The following is a 15,012-nucleotide window of genomic DNA, read 5'->3' as shown; positions in this document are numbered from 1 at the left end:
AGTGTCCTGTTTCCCAGCTCTGAGGTTTTAATATATCTTTAATAAGATAAAATTCTCTGAAAATCTTGTCACATTCTCTATTTGCTATATAGCTCAGCAGTTCCCAAATCTGAACTCATATCAGAATCACCCTGGAGCTTTTTTAAAAATGAATTATGGTGGCACCTGGGCGGCTCAGTCAGTTAAGCTTCTAACTCGTGGTTTTGGCACAGGTCATGATCTCAGGGTTGGGAGATTGAGCCCCACGTTGCGCTCTGAGCTGGACGTGGAGTCTGCTTAAGATGCTCTCTCTCTCTCCCTTTCCCTCTGCCTCTACCCCTCTAAATAAACAAACAAACAAACAAACAAACAAATAAATGTTCATGGACCCCCCAAGGGTTAATATGAGAAAAAAAATGTTTAAATATATAAAAATGGGGAAGGATTGTTCTAGATTAAGAGACAAAAGAGACAGCCAAATGCAGCGTATGACCCTCAAATGGATACTGGATTAGAAGTTATGAAAGGCATTTTTAAGATGAGGGAATTTAGACATGGACTGGATCTTAGGTGTTGGGAAATTATTAAATTTCTAGAGCATGATAATGGTGTTGTGATTATGTAGAAGAATGTCCTTGTACTCAGGTGATACATGCTGAAGTATGTGTGTATGTATGTACATATTTCTTTATTTTAAAGATTTTATTTATTTATTTGACAAAGAGACAGAGAGAGAACAAGTAGGCAGAGTGGCAGGCAGAGGGAGAGGGAGAAGCAGGCTCCCTGCAGAGCAAGGAGCCCAATGTGGGGCTCAATCCCAGGACCGTGGGATCATGACCTGAGCCAAAGGCAGCTGCTTAACCGACTGAGCCACCCAGGTGCCCCTTTGCTGAAGTATTTAAGCATGAAATGCCATGGTGTTTGCTTCTTACTTCAGATGTTCAGCTAATAAAATGGAAGGGATGAAGGAAAGGAGGGAGGGAGGTGGAGAGAGACAGACAGAGGGAAAGGAAACGTGGCAAAGTGTCACCAATACTAATGAAGATTCTATGGCATATGGATATTTATTATATATCCTTTCAATTTTTCTGTAGATTTGAAGGTTTTTTAAATAAAAATGGGGGGGGGCGCCTGGGTGGCTCAGTCGGTTAAGCATCTTGCCTTCAGCTCAGGTCATGATCTCAGGGTACTGGGATCGAGTCCCACATCGGACTCCCTGCTCAGTGGGAGTCTTCTTCTCCTTCTCCTTCTCCCTCTTCCCCTGCTCCTGTTCTCTCTCTCTCTCTCACTCTCTCTCTCTCTCAAATAAATAAATAAAAATCTTTTTTAAAAAGGCCACATTAAAAAAATAATAAAAATAAAATAAAATAAAAATGGGGGATTAAAAAATTAAAATCATGAAGAATTCACCTCAAACCTGTGGAATCAGAATTCCCAAGGGTGAGGCCAGGGAATTTATTTTTTAAAGAGCCCTCGAAGGAAGTGCCAAATGTCCATCAATGGACCAATAAAAAAGCAAAATATGATATAGACACAATGGAATATTACTCAGTTCATAAGAAGAAATGAACTTCCAGTACACATCACAACATGGATGAACCTTGAAAACATATTCTAAGTGAAATGGGCCAGTAAAAAAGGACAAACATCATATGATTCCATGTACATGAAGCACCTAGAATAGGCAAGTTTATAGACACAGAAAGTAGATTAGAGATTATCAGGGGCTGTGGGGGGAGGAGGAATGGGGAATTATGGCTTAATGGTTGCAGACTTTTTCTTTGGGGCAATGAAAAAGTTTTAGAAGTGATTGTCACACAACATTGTGAATGTAATGAATGCCAATGAATTAAACACTTAAAATGGTTGGGGGTTGAAAATGGTAGAAAGGGGTCACGACACAAAGAACTTTGGCAGCCTCTAGAAGCTGGAAAGGGAAGGCATCAGATTCTTCTCTAGAAAGGAATGCAGCCCTGCAGACACTTTGATTTTAGCCTTGTGAAACCCACATTAGACTTTTAACTACCAAACTGTAAGGTGACCACCAAAAACGTTAAAATGCCAAGATTGTTGGGAAGGTAGCAGAATAGGAGGATCCAAAGATCATGTCATTCCCTGGACACACACCTAGATAACAGCCACATCAGAGCAACTAACTCAGAAAATGACCCAAAGCCTGGCATTCTAGACTTTCCACAGTTAACTGTAGAGAGGAGGCCACAGGGAAAACGGTAAGAGGGGTGGAGTCCCAGCAGGGAACCGAACTTTCCAGGAGACTAACCACACATGGGAGGGACACCACATACACAAACGCAGAGGAGCACCCTCCACACCAGGCTCCCCACACACAGGGGCCTCTGCACTGGGAAGATGAGTCCACACAGTATTTGGCTTTGAAAACAAAACAAAAAGCCAACTACTGATGGGGAGAAGATATTTGCAAGTAATTTATCCAATACAGGATTAGTATCCAAAATATATGAAGAACGTATACAACTCACCCAAAAAAACAAATAATCCAGGGACTCTGGCTGGCTCAGTCAGTAGAGCATGGGAGTCTTGGTCTCAGGGTAGAGTTTACTTAAAAAAAACAAAACAAAACAAAATAATCCCATTAAAAAAGGGCAGAGGACCTGAAGAAACATTTCTCCAAAGAAGACATCCAGATGGCCAACAGACACATGAAAAGGTGCTCAACATCACTCATCATCAGAGAAATGCAAATCAAAGCCCCAGTAAGATATCACCTCACACCTGCCAGAATGGTTAAAATAAAAAAATATAAGAAATAACAAGTGTTGGTGAGGATGTGGAGAAAAAGAAACCCTCATACGCTATTGGTGGAAATGCAAACTGGTGCAGCCACTGGGGAAAACAGTATGGAGGTTCCTCAAAAAATTAAAAATAGAACTACCATATGAACCAGTAATTCCTCTACTGGGTATTTACCCAAAGAAAACAAAAACATTAATTTGAAAAGATATATGTACCCCTATCTATATTGCAGCATTATTTACAATAGCCAAGATATGGAAGCAACCTTAGTGTCTATCAGTAGATGAATGGATAAAGACGTGTATATATATACAATGGAATACTACTCAACCATAAAAAAGAACAAAATTTTGCCATTTGCAACAACACGATGGATCTAAAGGGTATAATGCCAAGTGAAATCAGTCAGAGAAAGACAAATACCATATAATTTCTCCCCTATGTGGAATTTAAGAAACAAAACAAATGACCAAAGGAATAAAAACAAAAAAAAAACAGACTCAAATACAAAACTAATGGTTACCGGGGGTGGGGGGTGGGGATGGGTGAAACGGGTGACGGGGATTAGGAGTACACTTATCGTGATGAACACTGAGTAATGTATAGAATTGCTGAATCACTATATTGTACACTGAAAGTAATATAACACTCTTAGAGTTCAATAAAAAAAGTTAAAATGGCAGATTTTATGTTACATACATTTTATCACAGATTAAAAATTAATGTAATATACTGAATACCATTGAATTATACATTTTATTTATTTATTTTTATTTATTTATTTTAGAGAGAGAGAATATGCACGAGCAGGAGGGGCAGAGGGAGAGAGCATCTCAAGCAGACTCCAGAGCTTGGCCCCGACAACGGGTCTCGATCCCAAAATCCTGAGATCCCGACCTGAGCCAAAACCAACAGACGCTTAACCGACTGAACCACCCAGACGCCCCTGAATTGTACAACTTAAATGGGTCAATTGCATGGTATGTGAATTATATCTTGATAAAGCAATTCAAAAAAAAAATCTCACAAAACATCAAAATCCATACCTTTTTAAGTGAAAGATAATTATTTTTGGTGCTTTGGAAATACTGGCCCTTACAGCTGTTTCTTGCTTGGTTTCACAGAAGGAACAGTGAATTTGGTTATTCCAGGTCAGTGTGTCTTGTTGAAAAAACCACTGGAGACAGTCCTATGGAGGAAAACCGCATTTGGTGAATACATTGGATCAAGTGCAGCCTGGGCTCTGTTTACAGTAGAACTTTGCAACAGCCGTGGAAATGTGATCCTCAGTGCTTTCCTCAAAGTCAACATATGCAGGAGGTCCCAGCGTCACAAGCTGTTGCCTGGACAGGTGTAAAATCTACCTGACGAAGGAGGGGCTTCTTTTTCACTCAGTTACTGAAATGGATCCGAGTGCCCATCTCACTTCCAGTCTCTGGATCAGCATTTTAACCTTTGTGGTTTATTTCAGAATAATACTGACTGTGCCGTTTCCACTAACCAAGTCAGGCAACCGTTTTATGTTACTCCTCTCATCACAGAAGCGATCCAGAGACTGAAAAATGACCATGTGCGGTGTCTGGGGGTGACCCATAATAAAGACAGCAGGACAGACAGAATTTGATTCTGTGCACAGAAGCCTCCGTGAGTGTGGCCAGGCCCCCCGCTCAGCAAACCGCCAGCCTGAAGAGGAAGGTGAGCACAGATCTGTGCTCGGTACACATGCCGGCACCTCAGAGTCTTGGGAATTTGTTTCCCGTCATCTTTAGCAATTTAATCTGAGAACAAAGCCCACTTCTAAATAAGTAGTAGGATTCCGTTCTCCAATTCTGGCATGTGAAAACTTTTTGCAGCTGTGCTTTCATAATTTAGGTAGAAAATATAAATGGGTATTCTGCAAGGGAACTTATTGCTCCCTGCCTTCTAGCTGTCCCCTGTCTTCTACCGCCACCCCGATTTACAGATGGTGAAGAAAATTCAAGAGGTAAATTCCCAATACGCACCAAGCCATCTCGGTAGAATGAATAAAGCCCACAGGTCATTTCAGTTTTACACTGAGGCTCTTTTAATGAGTACATTTAGAAATACAACCGAATTCACAGTCACTTTTGGCTGTATGTCGCTTTTCTATAAAATGTTGTCATCATGGGCTTCCAGTGACAAAGCAGCACCCTCATGATAGGCAATGTAGGAAACCTGAGAAGTGGTATCCAGGAGCAAGGATCGCTACCTGAAGAGAGCACTCGTATTCAGATGGAATGGGGAGAGAGAGGACGGTGAAGACTTCGTTCTTGTAGGTGCAGCTCTCACACTTCAAACACATGATGCTGTAGTTGAGCTGCCCTTCAAACAGTTGCGTGATGATGGAGGACTCATTGGCCATCACCTTCCTGCAGCATCTTGGAATAGACCCTTTCTTGTATGATCTTCTTCGATGGTACTGAATCAAAGGAACAAATTAGCCCCGAGTCAACTCTTGGTTATCAAAAAAAGCTTTTAATAGGATGACTTGATTTTTTTTTCTATTAAAATGATACATTGCTACCAGAAACCAGTTAGTTTTGGATTCAACAATGCATAGAATAAGGTCTTCTTAAGAGTACATATTAGGTGGGGCACTTGGGTGGCTCAGTCGGGTCAGCGTCCGACTCTTGCTTTCAGCTCAGGTCATGATCTCACCGTCGTGAGATCCAGCCTGGCGTGGAGCCCCAGCGAGGTTCCATGGTAGGCTCTGCATGGGGCTCTGTGCTCAGTAGGGAGTCTGCTTGAGATTCTCTCCCTCTGCCCCTCCCCCCTCATGTTCTCTCTCTCTCTAAATAAATCTTTTAAAAAAAGGTATATATTAAGTTTGATTTCTGATCATTCAGTTATTTTCCTCCTTAAGTGAAGCTGAGGAAAGATGACATGCTAACCCTGTGACAACACATGTCTGTGCCCCAGAAGCCAGCAGCCTGTGATAACGTGATGTGGGGTCCTAGAGGCAGTTCCTCCTGGGAAGAGGGTGGGTAAGCGTTTGAACTAGCTTTCAGTCATGCAAACTGATGGAGGAGTAAAATGAAGAAATCTGTCCTCCCTCCAGTCCCTTCAGATTTAGCCTCTTCTGCTTTTATTGTTAGAAAACACTTTTTTTAAAAGAACAAATCTTAAATTCTTAAGGCAGCCCAAGTTAGCCTTGCAGAGTGATTGGAATCTAGCTCATGTTGAGGGGTACCATTTCTGGGGGCGCAGGCTGACTTCTCGGTGCTTGAATGGCCTCACTAGACTGGACATTTGGAAGACACATTAGCCCCCAGCCAGCTCCGCTTTGGAGCTGTGCACTCTGCTCCCCTTCGTCTTGCTGCTTTCATCAGGCTCTGCCACCAAGGTCTTCCACCTGATAGTCCTCTGATGCCCCTAATTCCAACTTTGGTCTTGGGAATGAGAATGCTATTTATTTCAGATTGGCTGCAGATGAGGACCTAAGTGATTTTACTGACCACCACCCTACCCTTTGGCTAAAAAAAAAAAGAGACAAAAAACTTAGTAGCAGTAAAAATGAAAAATGGAACTGAGGATTACAGACGAGAATGATTAATGGCTATCGTTTGTGATCTTTTGCCAAAGCATTTCCTGGATGGGAAGTATGAGGTAAGCTAACATCAGCACAAGGACGCTGCATAAAACCAAGGACCTACCTTTGGAGAGTATGTGACTCAGATCAAAGCTGAAGGCAATGAGTCTTACAAAGAAAAGTAAAACCCTTCGTAACTGGTGATCTCATGTTTCATTAAATGTTGTATGTCCTGATCTGGTGAAGAACTCTGGTTTGGAATGTTCGGCATGAAGATGAAACTTTGCAGTATTTAGGTCTGTCCTTTAATACCCAGCTTCATATTTTCTTGGGTTTGTAGTTACCAAGAACATGTATTTTAAGATGTAAAGCTCTATATGTTTTATCTCATGAGGTACATATTTTTATTAAAAAAAATGAGATTTTCACTTTAAGAAAAGTAGTCTGTGCAGATGTTATTTGCAAAGGGAACAGATTAGTGGTTCCCACACCTGCTGATCACTGGCAACACCATGTGAGCTTTCCCAAAGGACAGCCCAAGACACTCTAATTCAGTAACACTGGAGTGAGGGGCTTAGGATGTGTGTCGTGAAACTCTTCCCAGGTGATTCTGATGATTATTTGGTAACTACAGACCAATTCAAATACTAACTTGAGTGTGCCCCACGGTACCCCCGCACCTGTGCTTGGTAGAGAGGGGGCATATTGACAGATCAGACCAAAGAATGAAAGACGAATGTTGCTGATAGAGCTGAAGGGTCTATCTTATTTCAAAGGCTATTAATTCTACTTACCTTTTTCAGAGCTTCATGAAGTTCATTCAGGACATAAATCAAGAATTCCTGAGCATCTTGCTGTGTCTTTTTCGTAAATGCTGGGTAGAGGTTGCCAAGAGCTGACCGAAATATTTCTGGTGAGACACATTCTGAGTCTCCAAGCCACATGTCTGTCATCACATAGGCAAAAGCTGTCGCGACCTCCCTGCAATCTCTTGGAAGAGGGACAGAGAATGTTTCTGGCTGATTTAATGACAGGGAGGCACCTAAAAACTCAAGCATGTGGCATCAGACCAAAAACAAATCTCCCTTTCTTAGGCGACCTTCCCACGTTGTTATTCACCCTAGCAATTGTCTCTGGTGGGGGTGCTCTGGGACTCTTGTTTAGCCCCGAGGAGGGACTTCACTGGGCTCCTTCCTTCACCTGGCCCTGGGGGAGCAGGGAGTGGGGGCTGGGCGGCAGGGAACACAAATGGTCTTACTTTTGAAGAGCAGTAATGTACTTTCCGGAGAGAAAGTATTCCACCAGCGGCGAGATGCTGCCGAGACACTGTAAGATGGCGTTCATGTAGCACGTGTTGCCCAAGTTCCGCAGGCCCGTCACTCCCTGGAAATGGGGCTGGTTCTCATCGGCCTCGTTCACGGGACAGGTATCATAGTGATCTGTGCACTCTGCACTGTGTTGGTGCCATGTGGGAAGAAAGGAAAGCATTTTGAGGGAGCAGATTATGTGCCCATGACAATAAGGCACCCTCAAGCTCATGCCACAGAGAGTTCGCAGTAAGACTTCTGTCGAATACATTTCCGACCAGAGACAGAAGTATTCGAACTCGAGGTTTAAAATCACATCACTTATTCTGGAACTCTGAACAGGGCCTGCAGCCGAAGAAGCAGAGGTAAATATTTCTTCCTGAAACCAGGGCAAGAGGACAGAAAATATTGGCCTTTCAGAGACCTAGAATTGCTTGGCTAAAAATGCAAATTTCCCTCTAAGTACTAAAGTATTGGGGCCTCTGGGTGGCTCAGTTACTTAAGCATCTGACTCTTGATTTCAGCTCAGGTCACGGTCTTGGGGTCGTGAGATTGAGCCCCATGTGGGGCTCTGCACTCAGCAGGGAGTCTACTTCTCCCTCTCCTTCTGACCACACACTCTCTGTCTCTCTCTAAAATAAATAAATAAATCCTTAAATAAATAAATACCAAAGTATTTCTTTTTTGGACAAATAATTTAATTATTTTTAGTAGTAACAGTAATTGCAATAGATAGTAGTTAATAATAACAATAGCTATCATTTAAGGAGCTTGGCCCAAACTTAAGTAGTTAATATGCATTTTCCCATTTAATTCTTTCAACAGTTTTATGGGGTAGGTATAATTGTTTTTAAATCCTGTTTTACAGGGGAGAGATCACATTTAAATGGTTTAGTCATTTGCCTACGATATATATATTATGTGCAGTGGTATGTGGAGAGAAGGAATATCGTACCTACCTACCTATCGAGTTACTTGGATTTGTATATCATATATTAACAGTGTGTGTGTACATATTAAGGGCATATGCACATGCTAAGAGCATATATACATCTATTAAGAGCACAACTATGTATGTATATTACATACACCTGTGATACACATTTTCTGATGTCATATATTACATACATACATGTGTTCTTAGAAACACACACATGTACAGAGAGAGAGCAAGAGCATAGACTTTGTAAAGAATACATCTTCATTTAAATCCTGACCCTGCCGCTTCCTAGTTACATGACCTGGAACGCTCATCTATAAAAACAGGAAAAATGCTCCCTTATAGGATGGTGGGAGGATTAGATTAAGTGATGCAAGGACTGTGGCACAGATTACATAGTTAATAAATGGGAACTTAAACATATTTTTGACTAAGTGACTGATGTAGGATGTCCTAAACAGGAAGCTATGGAGTTCGAGAGTCCTGTGCACAGGCCAGCCCGGAGTGGAGGAGAATGCTGCAGGCGCCCAGGGAGGCCTCCTCTGACCACACACAGCTTCCTTTTGTCATTTGGCTATGGCTCAAGGCAGCCCAGCATCTTGGTCCTTTATGACTTTTCTTCCCTTGTGCAGGATCTAAAACTGGGTCTCCATGAGACCATTACCTCACCTCAGTACCTCCATTTGCAATTTTGCCAGTTTGAAAAGTGTTCACTATTACCAGATGGTCATTTTCATGTTTGTTTTCTGATGTCATCAGAGGCCCCACACGGTCCCTCGTTAGGGGCGTCTATTGCCTAGATATCAAATATGTAACTTCCCTTCCTTGTGGGGGACCTCCACAGGGTCAAACCTGAGGGAACCCTTCCAAAGGCGGCATGTACCCCCAACTCCTTTGCCACCCCCCTGGCCCCCTCCCGGAATTCTCGAGAAAGCTGTAGTAGAGAGTGGCTCACAGGACATAGTAGATGCCGAAGTCATCTGCAGGGAGGGGCCGCTGCGAAGCCATTTTAGTGAGACCACGTTGGACTTTCACTTCTACTCAGGAGCTACATCGCATCCTTTTAACTTCATTTCTCCAAGCCTGTTACTTAGGCTCTTTTGTTTGTAATCAACAGTGTATATGTTTCTCTCCCCTTTCAGTAGCTGCAGACTGATCTCTCTCTGTACTTCAGGTACATTCTCACTTGGATTTCCCATGCATCATAATCATTTCCATTCACCCTCAAGATTCTAGCATGTTGCCACAAGAGACCATTACTCGGCTGCTTAAAAACTTTAAAAGTATTAGATTTCAGGGGCGCCTGGGTGGCTCAGTCAGTTGAGCACCTGACTCTTGGTTTCGGCTCAGATCGTGATCTCAGGGTCCTGGGATCCAGCCCTACATCAGATTCTGAGCTGAGCATGAGGCCTGCTTAAGATTTTCTCTCTCCCTCTCCCTCTGCAGCTCACGCCCCTCAAAAAAAAAGTATTACATTTCAGAGAATGAACTGAACATACAACCTCTCTTCCTCCATCACTCAGTTTCTCTTGAATATATACATTACGCACATACATAGAAGATTTACCTTCACATAGTCCACTCTGGCAACCCTGCCCTCTTTGGGCACCCATCCCCACTCCCGGGGATCACACCACTCCTAGGATCCCAAGGGAGTATTTCTCACCCTGGGAAGGGAAGCAGTTGGATTTTGCTGCTTCTAAAGCGCATAGCATTGGGATAGACTGGAGTCTTTCTCTTCACAGCCACCCACTATAGTCCAAAGGGGGTGTAGACACACACACACATACGCATCCCACTAGGGTCACCAGAGCAAATATAAATAAAGTGTTCATCATAGAAGGATTTATAAGCTGAGAAGTAGCAAAGAACACATGAGCTCCTGAGCTCTCATTTTTTTCACAGAGAACTGTCCTTAAGAAGGCACGTTGGTGAAGAGGGCCCCTCCCCACCACCCCGCACTATTTAGATCAAAAGGGGTCAGAGAGTAGGTACAACCGTGGAGCCTCGAAAGCAACCTGGTCAGGAAGTGGTCTTGTTAGAAAGGGGAGCCTCTGCAGCTCAAAGCTGCTACCCGCTCGTTCTTTCTTGGAGTGAACTCAGAATCTGTAGGGAGTAGGTGAAGAAAGAGCCTTTAGGGCCAATCCAATTTATCCTTTCTCAGCTCTGCATCAAGTAAAATGAATGAGGTTGTAAAAGAAAAAACCCTTCAAAAATATAAATGTCAGGAAAGATAAAGAAGGCTGATAACCATTGCAGATTAAAAAATAAACTGGAGGGACGCCTGAGTGGCTCGGTCGGCTGAGCATCTGGTTCGGGTCATGATCTCAGGATCGTGAGATTGAGCCCTGCATTGGGCTCCGTGCTGCGAGCATGGAGCCTGCTTGAGGTTCTCTCTCTCCCTCTCTCTCTCTGCCCCTTCCTTCCTGCTCACTCCCTCTCAAAAAACAAAAAACAAAACCAAAAAAACTAGAGAAGCAAGACAATTACATATAATACCCAATCCTGGGTAGGACCCTGGATCAGGATAAAAACATTGCTATAAAAGGACATTATTGGGACAATTGATAAAATCTGAATAGGATTATATATGAATAGTTTTGCCTCGATGTTGAATCTTCTGATTTTTATAAGATGGTATCCTGTTTATGAAAGAGAATGTCCTTTTTCTTAGGAAATATACGCTGACGGATTTAGGGCTTTGTAAAGGGGCCTGATCTATGGAAACTGCTCTGAAATGGTTCATGGAAACACACAGAGACACAAACACACATGAGGAAAGGAGGGAAGGCGGCAACATGATGAAGTACAGACGCAGCAAATGCAGTTGGATGTCAGCAATGGGTGAGCCTGGGTGAGGGCCGACGAGCTCTTTGTACGGTTCCTGCGACTCTTCTCTAAGTGTGGAATGATCTCACACTAAAAAGTTCAAAGAAACAAGAACGTAGTAAATGTAATTTTTATATGGATTTATCTCCAGGATATAGTACTGGTAAGCCATAAAGGCAAGGTTCTGAAGAGTCCATCTATAGTAGGCATCCCACTTATCTCCAAGTGCATTTATGCTCAGGCGACACGGACACATTAAGAACGATCATTCTTTGATGCCTGTGTAAGGGATCCTGGCAACCAGAGGTGCTGAGTCTTACAGCTATTTTGTATTTGTGGTCTATTAACAAAGGGGTTTCATGAAGTCACCTCAGTGGTGATTCTGCAGGACGTGAATCCTGTCACCCTGCTCCTCCTTCGGCCAGTGAACTTCTCTCCCAAATACTTCAGTTTCTCATCGGTGGAGTTTTGTTAAAATTTCATTCTATGATTGATAACGCTTATAGGTAAAAACACAACTCATACTCATATGTTGATATTATATCCAGGGACCTTTCTAAACTCAAAGTCTAATTTTTATATAGGTTCTTTGGATTTTCTACAAACATTGAAGTCATCTGCAGAAAAAAATCAGTTTTATTTTTTCCTTACCAATCCTTACGCTTTTTATTTCTTACCCTTTGAACTAGCTAGCACCTCCAGTAAAATGTTGAACAGAAGTGGGGATAGTAGTCATCCTTAGCTCACTCCTGAACTAACAAGGAAAGCTTTGAATAATTCATCAGTAAGTATGATGTTTGCTAAGGGCATAGTGTTGTTGTTGTTGTTGTAGTTGTTGTTGTTCTTTAGAGGGGGAGGGGCAGAGAGAACGTGAGAGGGGGAGGGGCCGAGAGAGAAAGAAAGAGAGAGAGAGAGAGTGGGGAGGGGCAGAGAGAGAGAGAGAGAATCTTAAGCAGGCTCCACACCCAGCACAAGGCCTGATGTGGGGCTTGATCTCAAGACCCTGAGATCACGACCTCAGCAGAAATCGAGAGCTGGACGCTTAACCAACGGAGCCACCCAGGCGCCCCGAAAGGCATAGTTTTTTTGAGAGTTGTAATCATGAACAGACATTGAGTGTGATCAGGTTTTTCTGTATCTTTTGAGGTAATCATGAGATTTTTCTTCTTTAGTCTGTTGTTGCGGTTAATAATTGATGATGGTCACATATTAAACCAGTCTTCTATTCCTCAGATAAACATCTTGTTAGTGATGTAGTATCATTTTCATGAATTGCTGCTTTCTATTTGTTAATCTTTTGTTCAAGAATTTTGTATCTATGTTCATGAGTAAAACAACCTTTGTAGTAGTGTTCTGTGCTGTGTAAAAAATTATCACAAATTTAGTGCATTGTTTAAAACAACACACGTTGATTATCTCATAGTTGCTATAGGTCAGAGTCCAGGTATGGCTGAGGTGGAATCACGTTACATTCACTTGTCATCTCTCTTTAGGGTCCTTCATCCTGAAACAGTTGTTATGCATTTCCTTGACTTCCAAGAACTTGACACTTTTTTTTTTTTTTTAAGATTTTGTTTATTTGACAGATACAGAGATAGCGAGAGCAGGAACACAAGCAGGGGGCAGTGGAAGAGGGAGAAGCAGGCTTCCCGCAGAGCAGGGAGCCCGATGCGGGGCTCGATCCCACGGTCCTGGGATTGTGACCTGAGCCGAAGGCAGACGCTTAACCATCTGAGCCACCCAGGTGCCCCTCCTTGTCCTTTTAGAAAGGAACAATTCCAAACTCTTTATTTGCTACTTTTCTCTTTCCAGCTAAAAACGGATGTGTTAGTGTTTCTTGGAAAACTTGGTTCTAAGAAAATTAACTCAGAAATGTCTCTTAGTAGTTAAGAGTGGTCAAGGGCACAAGCTTTGGAGTTAGACCTATGTTCAAGTCCCAACTGCGCCACTTCTATAGTTTCAAAATGGGGATAATCATAGTACCCAGCCTCATAAGATTATAGTGAGGATTAAATGAGATAATTACTGAAAAAGTACTTATTTGTTCAATCTGGCACAAAGTGAGTACTCAAGTATAGCAACTGTTACTATTATAAATCATTGTTTCTTCATATAAAAGCAGTGTGCTTTTGCAAATTTTCAAAAATTTTGGAAATATTACTTTTTAAAAAAAATTTTATTCATTTATTTGAGAGCAAGATAGCGAGCAAGAGTACCAGCAGGGGTCAGGGAGAGGGAGAAGCAGGCTCCCCACTGAGCAGGGAGCCTGATGCAGCGCTCAATCCCAGGACCCTGGGATCATGACCTGAGCCAAAGGCAGACGCCCAACGACTGAGCCACCCAGGCACCCCTGAATCTTAATATTTAAAAATATTTTATTCTAGTTTACTTTAAAATTTTCTACCACGTATAAATATTTGCCAGCACGTATTTGAATTTGTGTATTTTATGAATATTTATTTGATTGCCTCTTTTATCTCATGTCTTCCTATTTAGATCTTATCTTTCCTTTTGCTTGAGTATATCCTTGATTGACATTTTCCAAGAAAATGGTGAACTTTCTGGGAATGCCATCACATGGCTGGGTTCAAAGTCCTCCTAATAGTATTGCTTTCCTACCTCCTGGATACTGTATGACAGGTGAGAATTCTTTTGTCAATCTGATTGTTTCTTTTGTAAACATTATTATTATTATTTGCTATTTATTTGCAGAGTTACTAAACTGTGGCATGAAGTAGGTAACTTTTATTTATTTCCTCCTTTCTAGGTCTTGCATTAAATAACGGTTGCATCTCATTCATTAATCCAGAAAATATTTACTGTGCATCTACTTCATGTCAGTCACTGTGCTACATGTTTAATAGAATAAAATATAAATCTTTACCTTCACATACCTTACAATCTATTGATCACTCGGATTTAGTCTGTGCTTTCAACTCTTACCAAATATTTTCTATTGTTTTGACTTTCTTACATGTGTTATGATTGAGCACTCGTATGGTTACTTTATTTGAATTATCTTGATGTTTTAGCTTTACATTTGTGCTCACAGCTACTTTTTTAAGATTTTATTTGTCAGAGAGGGAGAGAGCACAAGCAGAGGGAGTGGCAGGCAGAGGGAGAAGCAGGCTCCCCGCCTCAGCAAGGAGCCCGACGCAGGACTCGATCCCAGGACCCTTGGATCATGACCCGAGCCAAAGGCAGACTCTTAACCGACTGAGCCACCCAGGTGTCCCTCAGAGCTACTTCTTACATCCTTTTTTCTAATTTCATTCTTAAAGTGAATTCTAAAAGTGCCTTCAAAAAGTGAAAATGGAACAGACTTAAGCACTTGGATGCAAATTATACACATCCACATATCTCATAAGCATGTGCTCATATTTCAACTATACTAACAAGAAACTACAAGATGGTAAGTTCTTTGTAGAGGGAAAAATCACTCTCAGAATGTTCTCTATTCTCCGTCATGTCCTCCTCTCTTCACTGGAATTCCCGAGGAAAGACAGCATGAAGAAACCTATTACTTGAGTACCTTTACGTGCTAAGTACTTAACTCCCTGCACCTTCACAACAATGTGAGATCAGTATTATCAGAGAGTCTTGCTCAATTAGCTGGTTACTCATGGCTAAGG

The 15,012-nt window shown here is 42.0% G+C and overlaps 1 protein-coding gene across 1 annotated transcript in view; it reads right to left on the bottom strand.

Annotated features, from left to right (window-relative positions):
- The window catches only part of USP50 (ubiquitin specific peptidase 50), a 33,617-nt gene extending 24,058 nt beyond the window's left edge, over positions 1–9,559 (bottom strand). The window contains exons 1-5 of the mRNA XM_036101930.2: positions 9,507–9,559; positions 7,563–7,757; positions 7,099–7,294; positions 4,985–5,194; positions 3,801–3,943 (exon numbers count right to left, since the gene is read on the bottom strand). Coding sequence (XP_035957823.1) covers positions 3,801–3,943; positions 4,985–5,194; positions 7,099–7,294; positions 7,563–7,757; positions 9,507–9,559 — 797 coding nt within the window. The remainder of the gene's footprint in view (positions 1–3,800; positions 3,944–4,984; positions 5,195–7,098; positions 7,295–7,562; positions 7,758–9,506) is intronic.
- Positions 9,560–15,012: the final 5,453 nt, after the last annotated feature.

This window comes from Halichoerus grypus, chromosome 8 (assembly GCF_964656455.1).
Source record: "Halichoerus grypus chromosome 8, mHalGry1.hap1.1, whole genome shotgun sequence".
Taxonomy (NCBI): Eukaryota; Metazoa; Chordata; class Mammalia; order Carnivora; family Phocidae; genus Halichoerus; species Halichoerus grypus.
This window is presented reverse-complemented; position numbering and strand designations above follow the sequence as displayed.